Raw genomic sequence first — 22,421 nt, 5'->3', positions numbered from 1 at the left:
GAGCTTTTCTCACAAGCCCTGTTATCTCAATAATGTCTGAAGCTGGATGCCTTCCCTTTAATCTAGCACTGATCCAAAGGCTTGGCCAACTGGCTATCCGATTGCTGGAAAAATACGAAACTGACGTCGAATATCCTTTAGTTAAAAGAGCTAGAGACATTATATTGGATACCACTGGATGGTCTCTCCCAGTCGTCTGCAAATTGTTGAGGCTAACAGACAGAGCATGGTATGCATCACCCCCTAAAATCTACAATCACCTTAAGAACAGCATCAGAGCTGGCGCAAGCAAAGAAACGGTACTGCCCATGTTCAAAAGTTTCATCAGTAATCGATACCCTACTCACGAACAAGTTTTTACAGACGGTTCGAAAAACAACAATAATGTAGGCGCCGGAATAGCTACGTCTGATAGACATATTAGCTTCCGTTTACCGGATGATTGTAGTGTTTTTTCAGCTGAAACTTTTGCTCTGAAAGCCGCAGTATCTAACATACAAGCTGGCAAAAAAAAACTATAATTCTAACCGATTCTGCTAGCTGTATTGATGCTCTGAAGAAAGGTTGGTCCAAACATCCATGGATACAGTCGATCGAAAAAATGACAGAAAACCAGAACATCACATTTAGTTGGATCCCAGGTCACTCCGGGATAAGAGGTAACGACAAAGCTGACGAAGCGGCTAAACAAGGAAGAAATGAAACGAAACTGGATATTCCATTACCGGCTCAAGATGTACTGCGATCGATGAGAAACAAGATCTGGGAAGTATGGCAAACGGAATGGCATCGGACCCAAGTTCATCTACGGCAAATCAAGACAAGTCCTTGCAAATATCCAGACCGGAAGTGCCCCTCCGAACAACGTGTATTATCTAGAATGCGTATAGGACACACTCGAATCACCCACGTTTATTTGATGACTAATTCGCCGCCACCAATGTGCAACTTTTGTGGAGTACAGCTGACAGTGCAACACTTTCTGGTAGAATGTCGAGGATTCGAACAAAACAGGAAACGTTGCGGCATAAATGGTTCAACTGCTGAAATATTAGCGTAAAACACAGCAAGAGAAACATTATTAATTAAGTTCCTAAAAGATTGTAATTTATTCTACGAAATTTGACAAATTGCTTTTTGAAACCATGTAACTCTATTTTAATTACTATCTGACACGAATGCCATATGTTTGGTAAAGTGTCATTAATAAATAATAATAATAATAATAATAATAATAATAATAATAATAATAATAATAATAATAATAATAATAATAATAATAATAATCCATATGTGACCTTTTTACTTGATCACCACCATGCTCGGTCCACAAGTGTGATCCCTATTCTCTTGCTCACCCCACAGGGACTATTTAAAATGTCAGTATTTGTTTGAGAATAATGGCATTATTGCTCAGGGATTTCGTAAAAAAAAATAATCATTTTTATTTTCATTAAATAAATTTATTATAAAACTAGTCTTATACCTGGATAAATATGCACTCAATGCTGATTTACCGGCCGAAAAACCGACGGAAGATGCTGTCCATAAGATAAAATAACGAAACAGAGCAGTTATTATTGTGCGAAATACTGATACATTTACGACAATATTTTGTTACGACTCAAAATATGCGTGTAAGAAGTTGTGGGTTATTGCTCACTGGCTGTTACCATTCGACACGGTTAAGGAACTTTGTATGGCGTAGTGAATCTAAACTTGTTTCAACAACGAAACGAGAAACGTTCAACGGTTGGTGTTATCACGGAGCGTATCATGCTTACTACTACAGAACATGTAGGGCTTTATAATATCACGATTTTTTTTTCTAAAAAAATGGAATGATTGTGAGATGCAGCTCTAACGCTCCTAGTGGCACACGAATGGTTTAGGTTACACAATAATTTTACTAAGATCATCGAGTTGATTCTGTAAGAAAAAGAGAATTATTGGATGAATATTTAGTTGAGCAGACCAGAACAGACGATAGTTACCTGACCCGAATATTCCCACGACGAAAGCAACGATTGTCGCAATAATACCCGTGTTTACCGAATACGACACCAGTGCACCTCCGTTATCTTTGCTGTCATCTATTGTTCCATGATGAAGGGGAAAAGCAATTTCGATCAGTTGATAAGGTATAATATTTGGCGATTTAATGATTTTGAAAGCGAATGCCGATCATCATCGTAATCAGACAAAGACACAGTCAAAATTAACGCGACTTAACAGACCACAGAGAACCCAAGCAAAATTTTGTCACGCATGCCTCCAGATGTTTCAAGCTGTAAGAAACTGATTTTTGATACAATAAGTGGAAACGTTCGATTTTCAAAGCAATCAATGATGGAACATGAGACCCGTCACCATACCATGAAATGAGAAGAACACGCCAAAAAATTCAATCGATTTGTGTTTTATTCAATATGGGTTGCTGTTACCAATCCGCACATTATTTGAATCATGCTTGACTTGATATCCCTTTTGGCTGTAGGTTTAAAACGCTTACAGTAGCTTATGACACTATCCTATCGAGTCGAAGAAATTGGTTCCTAAAATACTTATACAATTCTTGTCTATCACATGCTGGCTGATCCTTTCGAGTAGGCACAATCGTTTCTATTGTATAGAGCTTTCAAGGGGTTTCCGCTAGGAAAAAACCCCTTATCCTATGCTAAACTAAAATGCGAAGAACGAGTGCCCTATTTTCACACTGACACTGAAGCACTGAATAAAAGAATCCTCTTGACCTTATCCTAGTAAACTAAATTTCCTACGTATAATACGGTTTCTTCTTTGATAAAAGCTGTTCAGAAGACATCTGTCTTCTTGGTTGGCGCCATGTTTGAAAGCAAGGAGTCATAGAAAATATTGAATGATTTGTGCTCTTCCTGAGTGATGTCTTTTCTGCAGACGGGTTTGTAAATATTTGAAATGGAATCAAACCTGCTGAGTGCTGATGTGAACCAGTTTTTGACGTGAATGGCGATCTACACTATTGTTGGTACATTCATTGATAATAAATACAAGGTTTGATGGAAAACGATGCTACAAACTCATCTCGTTCACTGAAAACTTCTATAGGACTCTAAATATGTACGTGCATCTTTCACGCTGTTATTGGTTTGATGATACTTGGTAGTGTTTGTAATTGGGTGCTTCTTCGGAAAAGATGTACGTACCATGCAATTTAGTTTGGTAAATATTTCTTCATGTGAAAATCTCTAGTTATCTGTCATGAGAATGAGCACTTTTACATTGGTAAATAAATTAACAAAATGAGGTTTAACAATCAACAGAACAAACACAAACACTAAGGTGCGATGAGTCACTGCAATGTGGATTCGATTTTCGTTGAAGAGCTTTCCAAATTGAATGTCGTTGTTTCTTCCAGTGTATGGCGCGTGGGCAACAGTAGCCTTCTGATTTGGATAAAAAAGATATTGCAGTGTTCAGAGTTGGTGCAGAGGGAAAATAATTTGAAAAGCCTAGAGAAATGCTGAGAACGATCTCGTTGAAAGCACACCCACACACTATAGCACAACGTATCCCAATGTCCATAGAAGAGATGATTTATTCGATCGAACCTGTCGTTAGCCGGTCGCCGTATTTATTCATCAGATCCATGACGGCACCGTTGGACCAGCCAAATCCGGTTTGGACCTCGTACTCGCCACCACCTCCATGGCCACCCAACTCGACTGCGCTGTACTGTAATTACAAACATTTATCGTCATGTTAATACTTTCAACTACATTTTTGTCTCAAGCATAACAAAGCTGTTTACATAAATAGGGGATGCTGAATCCAGTATCGCTTTCGAAATATTAGACCACGTTTATTTATCAATATTGATGTTACGAGTTACCTTTACAGTGAAATCCAATGCTAGACAAGTAATTGATTTTAATCATAATATTGTTGAACATATTATTATAAATAAAAAACCCTTAATTATTCTTGAGGAAATTGCTCTAGAGTCCTTTTGGAAATACCTCTGGGATTTTTTCTTAAATTCCTCCTGAATTTTGCCAAAACCACTTTGGGTTGTTCTGGAAATCATTGGATTATTTCCGATGTCTCTAAGTTCTTCAGAAAATTCCAGTATTCTTGAAAATATCGCTCTGAGATTCTTTCAAACAATTTTATATAACCCTTCCGGTGTTACTTCTAGGATTCTTCTAGGCATCCCTCTGTGATTCTTTAGAACATATTTTTGGGATTCTAGCAGATATCCCTCTGTGATTTTTGCGTGAAACTCCACGCGTTTTCTTTTAAAATCCTGGAAATAGAATTCTGAGAATTTTATTTTCGGAAATATTACGGAAGTTTCTACCGAAATTTCTGAAACAATTCTACCGGATATTTTTAAAGATTCTTTCAAAGGTTTCTTAGTGCTCTACTGGAAATTCTTCTGGAATTCCTCCGAACTCTGAGATTCTTTCGAAAATGTTTTAAAGATTATTCCGGTAACACTCCTGGGATTCTTACGAGAATGACACTGGATTCAAACGAAAATCATCTGAGACGTTTTCGAAAATTCTTTTGAAATACTTCCGGATATTTTTCGAGGATACTTTTGAAAATCCTTCTCAAATACTTCTAAATTCCTCTGTTATTTTTCGTCAAACCATAATGGATTCTTTCGGAAATCTTTCTGAGGAGCCTCTGAATACTTCCTACTAGGGGTTTTTCAAGGATTCCTTCATAAGTTCTTCCGGAATTACTTCTAGGATGCTTGTAGGCATTCCTCTTGAATTTTTAAAGAAATCTCCCTGTAATTGTTCTATTGGAAATTTTTCTGGAATAATCCTGGATTTCGTCAGGAAATCTTGCTGGGAGGATTCAAAATATCTCTCAAAGATCTTTTCGTTTTTTTTTCTCCGGAAAGATAGTGCTTCTAAGATTCATCCGGAAGTACCATATTATTCGAGGATGCTACTGTAAGTTTTCCTGGGATTCTACCATGAATCGTTCTGCTATTCTTCTGGAAATGCCATTGGGATCAGGCAATAATTCTAGGACTTTTCTGAATATCTTTCTGGCATTCTTCTGGAAATCCTTTTGGAAAGTTGTTGGGGATTGTAGAAGGATTTCCGAGAGAAATCCTGGGATAATTTGCGAAAAAATCATAGAGATTTCTGAATGGGTTTCGGGAGATTTCTTAACGATTTCCGTGGAAATCTGAAAGAGTCCCATGAGGATTTAGAATTAGAATTACAAATGGATTTTTAGATGTATTTCATAGTGATATCCAAAAGAATCCTAGAAGTTATTTTGGAAGAATCCCTATAAGATTTTCAGGAAATTCCCAGGGTTTTTGAAAGTATTTACCAAGACATTCGGAAGGATTCCTGATTTTTTTCCAGAATAATTCCAGAGCGATGTCAGGAAGAAATCCACTGAACTTCCGGAACTATTTCAGAGTAACTTTCATAAGAGTATTAGAAAGATTTATTTTTAAGAGTCCCAGATGGCTGTACGGAAGTTTTCTTAAGGAATTTTCATTTAAATACAAGAGTGTTTTCTGACGATTAAGTAATAAATCAAAAATGGAAACTAACTAATAAATCAAAAACAAATCAAGACCATTTCCGAAGAATCACAGGGAGATTGTATCGGAATATCAGAATTCCAAACGGATATAGTGAGGGACCGAAATCCGTACAGGCCCAAAATTCGTACACTTCATACAAATAGTAGACGTTTTGTATGAAGTGGATGGATTTATAATCATTTCTTAGGTGTACGGATTTCGATCCCACATGGTATTCGAATTTTTTCCAGAATGATTTCTGGAAAAACTAAAACAGGATTTCTTTTAGAATTAAAGAAGGATTTCTAGAAAAGGGCCAGGAGGATTTTCAAATAATTTCTGAGGAGTTTTCGCAAGAATCTCTGAGAAAATTCCCAAGAGATATCTGGAAGAATTTCAATAGGATTTCCAGAAGTATTTCATAGAGATTTCCGGAAGAATCACAAGAATTTGAACGAAATAATCTGACAGTGGAAGAATAGATATTTTACTATAGTTATAGACGGATTTCCGGGAGAATCCCAGAAGAATTGGAATAATCCTGAGAGAACCTAAGAGGGATATCCAAAAAAGAAACTCAAAAGATTTTTGGATCATATTATTAAAAGATACACAGAAGATCCTTTTAAAGAATTTCATCCCTGTGAAAAGCAATCATAGAAACATTTTCGACAGAATTCCAGGGAATTTCCGAGATAATCCAAGAGAAGGAAGATTTTTGGAAGATTCACAGAGCGATCTGAAAGATAATTATAATAATTTCAGAAGGATTTCTGAAAGCAACTAAGTGAAAATTCCGAGAGATTTCTGGAAGAATCCCAGAAGGGTTTTTCGGAAGAATCTCACAGGAAGATTATTTGAAAGATTTCCTGTAGTATCATGAATAAATTTGTTAAAGGAATCCCAAAGCATTTCTGGAATAATCCAAAAATGATTTTTGGACGGAACAACTCGAGATAGGTTTGTGAAAGAACTACAGAGGGAATTCCTGATAAATTTCAGAAGGATTGCATATAAAGGATTATCGGAAGAACTTCAGAGATATTTTTGGGGTAATCCCGGAGAAATTTTCGGAAGAATTGATGAATGATTCCAAGAAGAATCTCAGTGAGATTTTCCGAAGGATCTTAGGAGGATTTTCAGAAGAGCTGTGGAATTTCTTGAAGAATCCTAAAGTGATTCAATTTATATGAACTTCCGAAGGAATCCCAGAATAAATGGAAGAAGAATAGAAAATAGTCATTAATGCACAAACTTTAGTTATTCGGAGACTTTTTTTTCTTAGTGTTCAATCACAATAGTTATATTTTTCAGGGCACGCGCTCGACTAATGAATCTGGCCATGGTTCAACAATCGCACTACATTCGATGAATCCTATGCAACCAAAATTGTCGGCACTATCCATCAAATTCGCTCGCCAAAACCATTTTGGTGAATATAACAACACAGGTAGCATTAGCGGTAAACTAAGTAACTGGTAAACTTAACCTCCGTACTAATTGTACAAGACGCTGATAAGACCGGTAGTTCTCTAAAGGCATGAGACGTGGACAATGCTGGACGAGGCCCTGCAATCACTAGGAATTTTTGAACGTAGTGAAGAATGATCCACGAGCTTGCCGAACTCTACGGTGAACCCAGTATCGAACAAGTCGCCAAAGATTGAAGGGTACGATAGGCGGGGCACGTTGTGAAAATGCCGGACAACAATCCCGCAAAAATGGTGTTCACCTCGAATCCGGCCGGTACAAGACGAAGGGGAGCGCAACGAGCTAGGTGGTTTGACCAAGTGGAGCAGAATCTTCGAAGTGTGGGACGATCGAGAAAATGGAGGCTAGCAGCCATGGACCGAGTTAGTTAGCGTAACATTGTGAAGCACGTCATGTCTTGAAAGACGTAGCGCCGTCAAATGTAAGTAAGTAGTCTTTTATATATACTTTGCAATTGGATTAAATGGACAAATTGATGTGAAATTTGCGAAAAAGTTTCATGCCATCTCGGTGAGAATTGAACTCACAATCCCCTGATCACTTGATAACGTGCGTTACCCCTACAACACAAGAGGACTCATGGACGCAGAAGTTAATCTGAATTCGATTTCAGTTCAATAGTCACGTGGTCCTCTTTCGGAAAAAAATATATGTCCATCCAAACACAACGCTTTCTATTGTATATGTAATGCCTAGTCTGAGAGCGCTTTATTTATTAGATATTGAAATACCACACACTAGGGTAACGGTCGTATTGTGGACTCCCTAAGGAAGTGATTTTAGTTTTTTGTCCCAATGAATCAATTGCACAGCGTAACCAAGTCAAGGAACATGCCAAAATGTAGAGAAAAACTTCCCCTACGAGATAAAAATGTCGAAAATAATTGAATTGTGAAGCACTGTTTTTCATTATTTTGGACACATCAATACATTTTGGACCCTCAAAGTATATATTTTGGACCCCCGGCATTTTTTATCGTTTGGCGACAAAGTCCACGACACTGGTTGTATAACATGCTTGCCCATAGTCTAATCAATCGATTGAAAATGGAAAACCAAAGAAATTCTACGTTTTTAGTGTAGAAATTTGAAAAACGTTTTTGTTTACATTTAAAAAATTTCTGACAGCTTAAATTTCTGTGTGTAACGTTTTGTAACGGTTGCATGGATGAACCGATTAAATTGAATTAATTTCAGATAAAATAAACACAAACGGTTGATGCCAGAGTGGAATAGTACTATCTATCCAAATGGCATGCGAATTGAGTTGGTCTTTCGATTTAAACTGGGAAATTTGCAGGAAAATGGTCCAGGGGGTCCAAAATATATTGGTTAACCTACTTGGCACAGAAGTGCTGGCTGAGATGTGTATAGTGCAAGTCCCGACGTTCTCAAACGACCGGATACTGAACATGCTAACGACTAACCAGCGAAGTGGTGCTGGTCAGCAACCGCAAGGCGGTTCAGCAGTTCGAGATCAACGTCGGAGAACACGCAACCTCATCGAAGCGCTCTCTAGAGCACCTTGAATTAATGGACGACAAAAGACTAAAGTTCAACAGCCTCGTAGACTATGCATGCCAAAAGGCAGCGATAGCAGCTAGGATCATACCCAACATTGGAAGACCAAGAAGCAGTAACAGGTGTTTTCTGACGACCGCATCATCGTCCATATTGAGATACGGAGTCCCGGTTTGGGCTGCAGCGTTGACAACCAAACGCAATCGAGAGAAGCTGGCAGGTACGTTCCGGCTCATGGCTATACGGGTGGCGAGTGCCTACCGTACTATATCATCGAAGGTAGAGACCGTTATCGCCGGAATGATCCCCATTTGCATCACTCTGGCTGAGAACATAGCATGCTACCAGGAAAGGAACACAAGGAATGTGAGGAATACCATCATATTGGATACAATGGCCTAGCACGAAGCTAGATGATGTCAGAAACCGCAAGTGTCCTTACTCCGGACAACATCATGCAGAACATTTGCCAGCACGAAAGCACTTGGTATGCGGTGAATAAAGAGATAACGCAGATTATATCGTCGCTGCAAAGAAGTTGACGTGCAGACCAGAGAACTTCGGGACGCGATCGGAGTAGGCTAGATCTTCCGTCTGGGACTAGACCGAGTACAGCGGGCGTAGCGTAGTATCGGTAGTAAGTCGTCGGGACGCCTGCAGAACGGAAGTCATCCTCCAACCGGAAAATCAGAGCCGACCCTGGCACTTGGCTGACCAACGTCGAGTCGAAGTAGGCTGAGTTCTAGTTGAGTATTTCGGGAAACAGCATCGGCAAATGGTCATCGGGGCGCATGTAAACCGGAAGCCATCCTCCAACCGGAATTGCTGAACCGACTTCGGCACTCTACCGGCCAGTATCGAAGCATGAAGAAACGCGTAGCCGGACTAGGCTAGCTCCACCGTCGGGGACTAGGCCGAGTAGCATCCATCGGCACAAACCAGTTTTGGGCCGTCGGGGCGCCAGTGAATCGGAAGTCATCCTGCAACCGGAATCGCTGGACCGACCTCGGCATCCAACTTATCAGAAGAGCTCGAAAAGCAGCAGCGGAGAACGAGTCGTCGTACAGCCCCGAAGTGCATAAGAGCGTCCAGTAGAAGTTCAACAGGGCTCGGACGTGAGGCCAGCCCAAGAGTAGAATGCGTCATCGCACGGAAAGCTGTGCAAAGCCCCGACGAGATTTTTAACCGCCAATTGAGCAAAACGAGTAGTCGCAGAGCCAACGTAGACATGCCATAGTAAGCAGTGTTTTTGACAACATAAAGCTCCAACAGCGAACTATAAGAACAGCTAGAGACTGAGACTGATAAAGTGCATGAGCACAGAAGTGCATGAGCACAGCTCTCCCCCGATGAAGTTGCGTGGTGTAGGGTCGGTGTTTCCTTAGTAGACAGTCCCCTATAGTCGCACGCTTTATATGGCCATTTTGCTATAAATACTGAAAAATATTTTTTGACATGAAGCTCAGGAGCTATTTTTCTAAATAACGTAGATACACAGATTGATTTGATTAAAAAATGATCGAAATACTATAGGAACAGAAATAAGAAATAGTGCTACTATAGTCACATGTGTTCCTAAAGTGGCACGAGCGATAATAAATACAAAAATATGAGTTTTTTTTAGTTTTCCCACAAAACCAAGATAAAAAGCTTTCAGATGATGTAAAAATGATGCCGCTAGCTTTATTTTTCGATTTTAAACGAATATTTGTTTTTAGCAATGCGGCTATTGATACATCGACCCTAGCTCCGGGGGAGATCGAGGCACAGAAGTAGGGTAGAAGCACCGGTTTTGCCCATACGCCAGTTGTAGCCATAGTGGATTATACACCGTTTTACATAGCCAATCAGCATGAAACCTTTTGTGTGCAGTAGATCACATTCATATGATAAAGCTACATTCTTGTCCAAATTGATTCAAAACATAAGAAAAACAATTAGGGGGGTCCGTAGCCTTGAGGTTACGCTTCCGCTTCATAAGCGGAAGGTCATGGATTCAATTCCCAGCCCCTCCAAAAAATAACCCGTCCAGCCACCAGAAGACGCCGCACGGAGGACTGTGCTTAGAAGGGGAGCACATCCATTCTCCGTCAGTTTCAGATGGTGACTGAGACAAACTTGACCCACTTCGCAGGCAGCTAGCCTCAAACGACTCAGGAACACGGCAAAACGAACCACCGCGAGAGCAATGGACTATGGCTTATGGAAATCGATTGGACCAACAGCTCTCACTCTCCTACCTGTTCGGTGTGAGAGCAAAAAAGAGCGGAAGAGAGTGAAAGCAGATGTAAATATAGATTAGTTAAAAATAGAACTGTATCGGTAAGGAAGATACAGATAAAAACTGATTCCGGCACAGTAGTGGCCATGAGCACGGAGTGCCTTAGAAAAAAAAAAAAAAAAAAAAAAAAAAAAAAAAAAAAAAAAAAAAATAAGAAAAACAATTAATTTTCCTTATAATTTTAACTCCCATACACCTAATTTGGCCAGGGCACTCCTATTTTGGCCACTCTCATGAGAAATCAATGCAATTGGCCAATTTAGGAACAGAAGTTAAATCTCTGGCCGAAACTGGTTCCGTTGGCCTATATTGACCAACGGGATTTTCAAAGCGAAAAAATGGTTTTGGCTCAGTTTTGATACTTTACACAAATAATATGGATTGAAAGCTTGCATTTGACATATTTGTTGTATAAATACGGCTTCCCATTCAGTTTTTATTGACATTTTCTCTTAGGCTGGCCAAAACTGGTGCTTTTACCCTAGCAGGGAAAGTTAATTAGTGGATAAGCACGCCTTAGGGTCTGTCTCAATTGCGTTATTAAAATTAGTCCGAACTTAAATTTGACAGTTCGAAAATTATTTCCCCTCCAATTAATCAATGAACTGTCAAATTTAATTTTTGTCTGGTCCAATTCGCAATCGTTGCCGATTCAGGAAATTTCAAAACAAAATATTGTCTTATCGTCACCAAACCGGACAGCGCACGACACACTCGCGACGCGCCTCATCTTGCCGCGTTTCGAAATCAAATGATTCAAGCGTGGCGCTGCATTTTTTACGATTTTTTAAGAACAAAGTGCACTAATCCCATATTAGTTGCGACGCTCAGACAATAAGAATAAAAAAATTTGAAAAAATGTTTTTGTCCTTATTTCTACCGGATTCGTAATATCAACAAAAATTTGTTTGAAAGAGAGTTTTTTAAATCTATTTATTTTCTGCTTTTACAAGTTAGTGGCTGCTGTTTCTTTACTGTTTTATGCTATACTATTGCATAGCCAGCGTGAGCGCAAAACTTTTGATAGGACAAATATTGTCCCCAGATAGCCGTAGCGGTAAACGCGCAGCTATTCAGCAAGACCAAGCTGAGGGTCGTGGGTTCGAGTCCCACCGGTCGAGGATCTTTTCGGGTTGGAAATTTTCTCGACTTCCCAGGGCATAGAGTATCTTCGTACCTGCCACAAGATATACGCATGCAAAAATGGTCATTGGCTTAGTAAGCTCTCAGTTAATAACTGTGGAATTGCTCATAAGAACACTAAGCTGAGAAGCAGGCTCTGTCCCAGTGGGGACGTAACGCCAGAAAGAAGAAGAAGAAGGGCAAATATTGTTAATACCTTAAAGAGGAACATAAACGTCAACATTTTACAAATATTCTAAACCAGTCTTTTTTATCCAAAATTGAATCAAAATTCTTGAAAATCTATCACTACACGACACTTGCTGGATGCCGTGAAAAGTTTTTCACAAAAGATTTTTCAATTTGAGCGAAAACAACTAACTTTTTTTTTTAATTCTCTAGGGAGTCTTACATAAGATTTCATGTCCTCCCTTTCTCGTAAGAAATATTTTGAATTTTGATACATCCTCCCCCCTAACAGCTTTTCGAATGAATCATTAGTGTGGGATGAAATTCTGATTCTTAATCCATCCCACTTTTCAGGTCCCATTTGAATGTGAAACTGTAATTTAGCGCAAGCCGTTAAAAGTTTGTGTTTGCAAATAAATGTCGTCAGATGACGCTCAATTATCTGTAATTTTATTATGAAGAACATTGCCGAAGACCACGAAGCTGTCCAACTCTTGACGAAAAATTATGCAATGAAAACCGATCAGCTAGGTGACGATGATCAACACATAAAGGAATAACAAAAGTGGATTAAATCCCCGATTAGTCAAGGCCTAATACCGTTTTGATTCATATTACGGACACTTAAGGCCTCAGTGAAGTATAACCCAGCATGGACCATACAAAATAAATCATTCTGTATGTTTTTTTAGCGTTATCGAGCGTCGGATGCCCTTAACTTTCGGTTGGTGGGTAAAGAATACGCGTCCGCAACTTGAATAATTTTAAATAAATCAAAACGTGTGGCCTTTTCATGATTCTTATTCCGGACGCTCCCTCACTTTTGCCTCATATTCCGGACGCTTTGATTCGAATTACGGACAGCTCATGATAATCATTAATGGAACAGTCAAATCATCAATTGAAATCGTTCAACCACTTAAGAGACGTCTAAGGTAGTTGGGCATTATAAATTTGCAATGATATTTATGGAAAAACCTAATAAAACGAGCCTCGAAAATGAGAACTTTTGGACGTCGAAAATTGAAACATTTCGTGTGAAATGTTTCCCATACAAACGAGAGTGTCCGGAATTTGAAGCTGTCCGTAATATGAATCAAAACGGTAACTGGGTGGGGCGAGGTGGGTTTGCCCCACGTATTTATTTCTATGGACTTAAATGATCAAGATAGAGATTAACAAGTGATTTTAAAACTACAAGCTTTTACCCAAAAGAATGCTTAAAAACAAAAATGAATGTTAGAATTGTTTTCTAAAATTTGTCCGGATTGGCATCAACAATTCCTCAAAGAGCCCTGAAAAAACATTCGGGCTTTTCGACAGCAACCTCTGAGGACTATTCACCTGAAGCTTTCCAGAAAGACCAAAAATCCCTACCTTTCAGGCCTTTCAATTTCCAAATTAACAAAGTTAATGTGTCTAAAATAGCAACAAGCAGTGAATCATTTACCTAGATACGTGACTTTTACTTGCAAAATAGTGAATTTTTAGTTAACAGGTGAGAAGTGACTCGCTAACAGCCCTGCCACTATTTGTTTCGGCCGTTTCGGCCAACACAAAAATTTTCTGTGTGACCATCCGGATTGAACAACCTTCACACCACACATGGAAGCATCAGATTTTGGACACGGTCAAAATTTAGAAACGGTTTTTTCTCCGAAGTTGATTTTTCCTCGGAATATATACTAGATACCTAACTTCGGATGTGATGCATTTGATTCGCATCCGGATGCGCTTTCATGCACCCTGCTTCCGAAGTAGGGTATTTATCATGCATGGATACCGAGATAAATCTGGCGAATTGCATTTTCTAACTTACAGTAGTTCCTTGGTGCAGCTGGGAGGTCGGACCGATGGCCACATCGGTAATCGAAGCGGGACCAAAAACGTAAACCGCATCCATAACAACAAACACGAACTAGAGAAATAATTGTCGATCTGTCAAAAATAAGTCTCCTCTGGAGCAGACTTATTTTTGACAGATCGAAATCAGAGGGGAAATAATTTCCGAACTGTCAAGTTTAAGTTCGGACTCATTTTAACAACGCAATTGAGACAGACCCTTAGTAACGTGTGTCCCACACCGTGTCAACACAAACAGGCCTGGCTTTTTAATCTTTTTTTTTTACCCTACTATAAATAAAAAAAATATATATCTCAAAATCCACATAAAAAAGAAAATTTGGGGTTTACAGTGAAGTTATTTTGGAGCGCTATCTGATGATACCTCATTCAATTCGGAATTTGATTGCTAGTGGGCATAACACTTTTACTTTTGTTTTGCAGATATCTCAGAACCCTGTCCACTCAGAAAGATGGCGTCTTTGGCAAAGTTGTTCGGTAAGTAAAGGGTTATCATTGCTCGAGTTAGATGATTAACAATTTCGCCACCAGGTGGCGCTAGTGAGCATGAATTATCCCATGAAAATACTCACTGGCGCCAACTTTCTAAGTGATCAGGATTCTGAGATATCTACAAAACAAAAGTTTTACGCTCGCATGCGCCAGCGCCACCTAGTGTCAAATCTCAAAGCTCATGGCTCAAATAATGATGGCATTTGAGCAAAACAAAAGATTCATGTTTACCAGTGCCACCTGGTGGCAAAATCTCGAATCTCTTCGCAAGAATAATGATAGCCCTTCAGCTATCGAACAACTTTGTCGAATACGCCATCTTTCTAAGTAGTCATGATTCTGAGATATCTTCAAAATAAAACTTTCACGCTCACTAGCCCTACCAGGTGGTAAAATCTCATATTTCATTATTCAAATAAAGATAGTGCTTGACTTATTGAACAACTTTGCCGAAGACGCCATCGTTCTATGTGTGGCGAATTGAATGGGTCGAAGGATTAATGCCATTGGCTTACTGAACAACTTTTCCGAAAACGTCATTTTTCTAAGTGGTCAGGCTCCTGAGATTTTTGCAAAACAAAAGATTCACCAGCACCGCCTGGTGACAAAATCTCAAATCTCTTGGCTAGAATAATGATAGCCCTTGAGACACCGAAACGGAGGATTAAAACCGGTATTTTATACAGCTTTGGCAATATGTAGCAACAAAAAGTGTGATGTACTGGAAAATTTCTTAGAGCGGCATCAGATTCAACAATCCCTAATAATTGCATCCTTGAGACAAGCGAAAATGAAATAGATCTTACCTTCTCGAACATGGCGTGCGTTTCGTTGTACGCCAGGAAATTTCCACGCACCCACCGCTGGGCCCACTTAAAAGCTAAATCTTTCGCTTCCTTACTGTTCAGTCCATCCAGGCCCATGATCAGCATGTGCTGCATCGGTGGCCAAACGTTCGGGAAGTCCCACTGTTCGTTGGTATCGGCCATCGTGTTCGGCACTCCTCCCGGATATTTGTCCAGCTCATTCTTCTCAATGTAGGCCAATATCTTCTTCGGTAGGCTAGCATCATCCTTATTGTAACATCCCGTCCAGAGAGGCGACAGATTGGTGGGTACGAAGTAGTGCCGGTGTTTCTTGTTGATCAGATCGTAGTCCAACCAGGCTCCTTCGTCTTCGTTCCACAGTACTGCGTCAATGGCTTTCTTGATTTCTTCTGCCTTCGCTTCGTATAGCTGCGCCTTCTGGGCATTGTTTTTGAGTGCATAGAATTCCGAAATGATTTTCGCGTTCCAGTAAAGAATAGCGTTTAATTCTACGGCAATGATCGATCGGCACTTCAGATCTGTTAGATTTCCCTGATTCGTTCCGTTCTTGATGAACCATCGGCTGGAAAAGTCCATTCCACTTTCAGCCGCTGCTTTCAATTCGCAATAGTAATCCTGCTTGTCTTCTTCCTTGTCGAACACTTGAGCACTGATTACATCCTCGCGGTAGGACTCGGGCCGCGGCCCGCTCGATTTGTATCCATAGGCAGCTAGTTGATGTCCGTTCACCTCCACAATGTAGTTGTTCATGAAAAACTCGAATTCCCGCTCCAATGTCTCCACGGCGTCCATGGCAAACTGGGTATCGTTAGTAGCATCCACGTAGGACTTGACCATTCCGCACAGTAGCGGAGGTTGTGATCGCATACTGTAGTAGATACGGCCACCGTTCGGAATGAAACCGTACCGCTGGACGATGGAAAGGAAGTTTTCCAACATTCCTCGGGTCGTCTGCAAAGGAAGAAGGCGTTATTCATTTCAAGACAAACATTTCGACATAATAGACGTTACATGGTTCATTTCCGAAAGAAGCAGTCCCTGCACAATCCAGTACGAGTCCCAGTAATAGAATTCTCTAAATCTACCTCCTGGTACAATTACCGGATGGTCAACATGTATGATGGAATACTGCTCTGGATTGATCTGTTAAGTGTTCAAAACCTTTGTCAGTAATCGTAAAAATCAACCAAGACACCACAATCACTTACGCCAACGTCGGCAATCATCTTGCGGCCCAGTTGGTGCCAGACGGCGTTCAAATTTTTGGCAAAGCCTCGCAGATCCAGATCCTTGATGTTGTTCAGGAAACGTGGGCTATCGATCCAGTCGTCGGGGATCCACTCCTCGAATTCGGCTCCCGGTTTCTCGAACATCGACTCAACCCACGCCTTCAGTTCGGCCGTGGTGGGAGCTTCCTTCTTTTGCTCCATGAAATCGTTGAACGCGGACAACGTCTCGTTCGGCGTTTTCTTCATCTTCATGTCGACGAAGGTCTTCGAGTCGGGATAGATGTGCGCCATCTGGACCGTATCGAGCAGCTTGCCATGGCAGTAGATTTCGCTGTGATTGGGGAGAAGAAGCGTATGATTGATTATTAGAATTGTTGGAAACCAATCGGCGAGAAAAGTATGATTGATAGATGCATCACCTTCTAAGAATGGCAAGGCTAATGAGACACATTTCAAAGTAATTTGCTCCAATTAATGATAGTTGGAAGTTTCAACTACTTTCACTCGACTGCACTGCTCAAACCACGCCGATAAGTGATACTATAATACCTTAGCCACACATGTGCACTCTTCTGCTGAAGCGATCATGTCGTTGCTATATACTGCGCGGAATGAAATTCTAAACTCCAAGAAATTGCAGTAAATCACACACATCAGCTGGTTTAGCTACCTAGTGACCTGTCTACCAAACGCTGAAGGAAACTTCGTAAGAGTATGAGTGGCTGTTAGCCTCTGCCAAAGCCCCATTCTGAGCACTTGGGCAAACGTGGACACATCGTCAAACACGTGTTGATGTCAGTTTTTTTTTCAAGTCAGCAAAGTAAATGACGGTATGTTTTTCGAAGAAGCTCATGTTTGAATCGTTTGGGACAAAAAGTGCTTTGTTGATGTTGACGAAAAATATAGTTTTTGCAAAACCTGTTTCGAAGACTAATATGCACCATGATAAATTGAAAAATGTTTCATAATTCAAACTACATATTTGCCATCAAAAGTTTAAGCTTTTCTCCGACAAATGTTTCTTAGTTCAGTCATGGTAAGAGTATCTGGGTTTGGTTCTAAGATCAGGTCAGAATCTTTTCGTTCTGAATTTTCTTAACTTCCCTGAGTTCACCAGATGATGTGCGAATGAAGATTTGATAAAACAATGCTATCAGTTCACACACTTAGCGCATTTTACGTATTTCAATGAATTTACCCTAAATCTCAACAGCTGTACATGTCGGGAATCTAAAATACTGTGAATATTTAAAAGATTCCTTAACTGCTTCGCTTTAGAGATTTCACTGGAATGCGCAGAATAAATTATGTGTGAATAACAGTGCAGAGCGCTATAATGTCAATGAGAAGAGCTATAACCTTATACATTCCACTGTTTTAGTGCTTCTCATTAAAACCAATGATTTTCGAAGACTCTTAGGAGCAACGAAACATTTCGAACATTTATATTTTTTTACCTGGACCTTATGTTATAACTTTTATATGAAGACGACTTTGATAAACGTGAGTATGCCGTTGGAAATATGTACGATATTAGACACTTTAGTTTCATGTTCCTAAATTTATTGTGCGTGAGTTGAAAGTAGCGATTACTATTATGTTCAATGCGTTGTTCAGAATCTCCATGCCAACCAACTATCATAGCAAAATCTGTTTTTATATTAGTAGGCCAGTTGACTGAGAAATTGTTTTTTTTTTCTTAATTGAGATTTCTTTAATTTGTCTTAGTTATTAGCGAAAGAGAGGATTGATGAAGAGAAGTCCATTAGAAAAGTCCTTATGAAGCAACAGTTTCCACTTTTAGGACACTTTCTTATTGTTTTATTGCAAAAAATTGCCCAAAACCAAATGTATTTGCATATTTGTTCCGCTATAGTATTCTAGACGCCATTCATTCAGTATAATTACCAATTTTAATTTATTTTGAATACTGCAATATCGTAAGCCTATTTTAATGTAGTTCAAAAGTGGAAATGGGCACATATACAACTGAACTAATGCAAGAACGTCGATAAAGCAATCAAGCAATTTATAAAGTAACATTAGTGCAGCAGCGCAATTTATAAAATGATATTTGTGGATTGATCCCATCCCTGCACAAATTATGTCACGCTAAATTTCAACTTTTTTGACCCTCTCCCCCACCCCTCCTTTGTGACGTTTTTTGTATGAGTTCTCCGAAATTTTTGTAAGGATTGTCACGCTTGGCTTGATCCCCTCCCTCCCTCAGAGCGTGACGTAATTTGTGCATGATCCCAAATGGTTGATTTCAAAACAAAGCCCGATTTTGTCAAACTTCTTCCAGCTCACCTTCAAAATGCAAGCAATTTATCAATATTATCTCTCTCTTATGTTATTTATATGCAAAGTATGTTCAACAGGACTTTAATTAATTTGGTGATAATTCGATAATAAAAAGGTGACAACAAAAAGTTCTCCGTGAAAAGGATGACAAAATCGGATCAGAACTTAAATTTTGAAGAGTTCATTAAGGAATCCTATAAAGATTCTCTTTTAGAAATTCTTTCAGGGATGATACCACATAGAATTTTGTCAGGCAATACATTTTCCTACATTTTTGAAATTTTCCAAAACATGCAGCAGTTTCTGGAAATCGCTCCTTAATGTGAAGTGTCTCCAGGCAGAGATTTCTCCAAAAATTCCATGGTGAAAAAAAGGTTGTACTACTTTTCCCCGAATGCCGGTTTCTCGAAAACCCAGTTTTTAGAACCAATAATTGTCATAATCTTTTGCATTTTAAAATGGTGAACGAACCGAACCGGTAATCTTGGCGATTCTTTCCAGATTTATCGTCCTCTGCTTATTATTCTTTCTAGTTCGTCTAGTACTATTCTTGCATCATTTTGAACTGATCACTTTTCAGGGAAATCACTTTCGGGGAAACGGGTCATTCGGGGAACTGACATTCGGAGAAATCACACTCGGGGAAACGACATTCAAGAAAAAGTAGCGCAACCCCTTGAAATTATCCTATGGATACGTTTTGGAATTAATGCAAGGGGATGAACCTCTCTAACCAACTTTAGAGGGATTACTGCATGAATCCCCAAAAACATATTTCTCCAATTAATTTTTCTAAAGTTTTCCAAGAATTGCTCCAGTATTTTCCAGGCATTTTTCTAAAAGCATCGCTAGAACTCTCCTTAAGAAAATGGTTGTGCAAATATTTCACAATTATTGAATATTGATAATTTGCTGTCTTGTAGTTAATTCAGGATATTCAATATCCTGAATTTACTACAAGACAGCAAATTATCAATATTCAATCAATATTCAATAATCACTGAAATAAGATAGTGTTCCAACCAACGATGGAAATGGGAATCTGCTACTATGAACATCTTTAGAAGGAGTACAAGTTTCCCCACGACTTTGCGTGACATAATGAGCGCCTCATTCTATATCTTGTCAAGATATTCATTGATTATTTAATCGACCCTTAATATAAATTTCGTTGCAAAAGGGTAACACGTTCACGGTGAGGTGACACATTTAAATCTGTAAAAATCTGTATTATTTCTACTATAGATTCTGTACTCGAAATCGTTATCACATGTTATATATAATTTCGAACAAAATTTATCAAACCCACATTAGTTTAAAAATCGAACATAGTTTTAATAGAAACAATTGAACTACTTGAATAGAGTTGAGTTTGGAAGCATTAATGGCTTGGAAATTACACATTCAAATAAGTGTTTTATGAATATCAGTTAAGCACTACAATTTTTTACCATTTTATGAAAATCTATGTTATGTACGTGCAGACAGTGTTGTTAGACTCACACTCAAATCTCAATCAGTTGTCCCACAAGAGCAAACATAGTTGAGATCTGTATCGCCAAACTCACGCATGAGATTTTGATGCAAAATCACTTGCTCACACTCATGCCGTCAAAAATGATTCATTCATAAAAGCCTTTGAAAATCTACCAAAACCCAATATCATTCAAACGGATGAGCCAAATCATGCGTGATGCTTTGGCTGTTGAGTTGCGTGAGCTGCAACTCATGGGTGAATAAACTCAAGCATAAGAAATGAGAATTTGAAATTTTTGCACCACTGCTTACAGAATCCACAACAAAAACTTTTGGTAAATTTGAGCTAGTGCCATCAATATTCAGGAGATAATTGAACAGTGTTTTCCTAATTTTTCCAAACGATCATCTGAATAATTTACATTGAGAAAATGGATACATTTCTCTAGGACTTCCATTCGTGCTCACAAGAATTTTTAAAAATCAGGGTGTCGCTTTTTTCATGTATACCTAAATGAGCTAGTGTGCCATGCAATATTTCATATCGCAGCTCACAGATTATGTGAGATACGAGATGCAGATACGTACAAAAGTCTTTGGTACAAAATATATCTTAGTAAGCGAGTCTCATGAGACGCCTCTTGAGGCTCATCACATGCGCTTACTAGGAGTACTTTTGTGTAATTATGTTTGCCTAGTACAGGTCGGATTCGATAATCTGGATAATCGAATCCTCCGGTTAATCGAATCACTAAGTAACTGAAATTAAATATTCGAGAGAAGAACTTAAATATTATCTTTTTTCGTTGTTTTATTAATATAATGCAGTGGCGTAGCCAGAAATTATTTCTAGGAATAGTAGGAGTCTTTACAAAAAAAAAAAACAATTTTTTTTATCAGCAAACGCAAAAATAAAACACTTTTTCAAAACCCCCTTTTCTTAAATACGTTAAAAACTGCAAAACCATTCATATTGTATATTGCAATACCAAATTATCTCAGATTTATGCATAAAAATTGAAAAACAAGAATCGATAATCGATAATCGAGTCCGACCTGTATAATAACCACGGAAGTATAGGGGAAGGGGTGATAAAATGATTGCTATAAGGTTATCATCTTATTTTTTAAAGAAAAACCAGGAATTTATAAAGTTCTATCGCACAGCATAAAAATAGGGATGTTATCTATAGCAGCGACACGAATTCAGACTAACATAGCATAATTTTCACATACTTTTATCGCTAGCAAAAAACGATGCAAATATTCATTTTACCTGCACTATTTGGGAAAAATGACCAGCTGTTGGTAATAAAATGAACATCAGCAAAAACGTGAGCAAAACATATATTTCATAACATTTTCAGTGCATTACCGAAAATATACCCAAAAATAAAATAAATAAATAAAAATAATTTTAAAGCTATCAGATTTGACATCATATCATAATCGATATTCACCTAACTGAAAAACATCAAGACTTCCGAGCTAAAAGTTACGTCAGTTCTAATTTTCAAACGTGGTTTTCTAACATCTTAGTTTTTGTTTTAATTTTATCTAAATTTGTTTTTTCTCGGTAAAAGGTACGGTGTTTATTTTACCACCCCTGTTCGTTTCTTCGGTGAACAGCACAAGTTTTTCAATTCAAATGCTAGAATCTCAACCACGTTGGATCGCGTTAGTCCTACCAAACAGCCTAAGGGCAGTTCAATCCATGGTTTAATCCCTTTCCTTGCTTCTGAAACCTTTGCGGAATCTCAAATACACTGTCACATTGAGATTTTCTCATGATACGACGCATAATCCAGTGCAGATGTGATCGTTTGAGCTAGTACATGAGATATAAAAAAAATGTGTCTCTTCATAGCACGTGCTCAAGCGCGCCATTTTTTTGTGCGCTCATGGCAAGCTGATCTCAAGATATGAAGCGTGTATACAAGATGTCCGTTTAAAACTGTGTTTTCTAAAGAAACTTCTCTTGTAGTAGGTACCAAACTTGAGGGGCCGAAACGCTATTGGGTGTAAATGACATTCTGGTTCCTGTATCCACCCAGCAAATAGAAAAAAAGTTCAAACTGCTGCCATTT

The 22,421-nt window shown here is 38.9% G+C and overlaps 1 protein-coding gene across 3 annotated transcripts in view; it reads right to left on the bottom strand.

Moving 5' to 3' along the window:
- Window positions 1–1,586: 1,586 nt before the first annotated feature.
- LOC5572224 (trehalase) overlaps window positions 1,587–22,421 on the bottom strand; it is a 113,835-nt gene continuing 93,000 nt past the window's right edge. The window contains exons 1-6 of one of the 3 annotated variants that reach the window (XM_021850101.1): window positions 16,534–16,885; window positions 16,337–16,468; window positions 15,305–16,276; window positions 3,591–3,714; window positions 1,995–2,093; window positions 1,587–1,929 (exon numbers count right to left, since the gene is read on the bottom strand). In XM_021850101.1, the coding sequence (XP_021705793.1) occupies window positions 1,916–1,929; window positions 1,995–2,093; window positions 3,591–3,714; window positions 15,305–16,276; window positions 16,337–16,468; window positions 16,534–16,845 (1,653 nt within the window). In that variant the 5' untranslated portion in view covers window positions 16,846–16,885 and the 3' untranslated portion in view covers window positions 1,587–1,915. The other 2 variants (XM_021850103.1, XM_021850104.1) reach the window with 2 other exon arrangements.

The sequence above is a fragment of the Aedes aegypti genome, chromosome 3, assembly GCF_002204515.2.
Source record: "Aedes aegypti strain LVP_AGWG chromosome 3, AaegL5.0 Primary Assembly, whole genome shotgun sequence".
In the NCBI taxonomy this organism is placed as follows: Eukaryota; Metazoa; Arthropoda; class Insecta; order Diptera; family Culicidae; genus Aedes; species Aedes aegypti.
The sequence above is the reverse complement of the archived record's forward strand: the minus strand, read 5'-3'. Positions and strand labels throughout refer to the sequence as shown.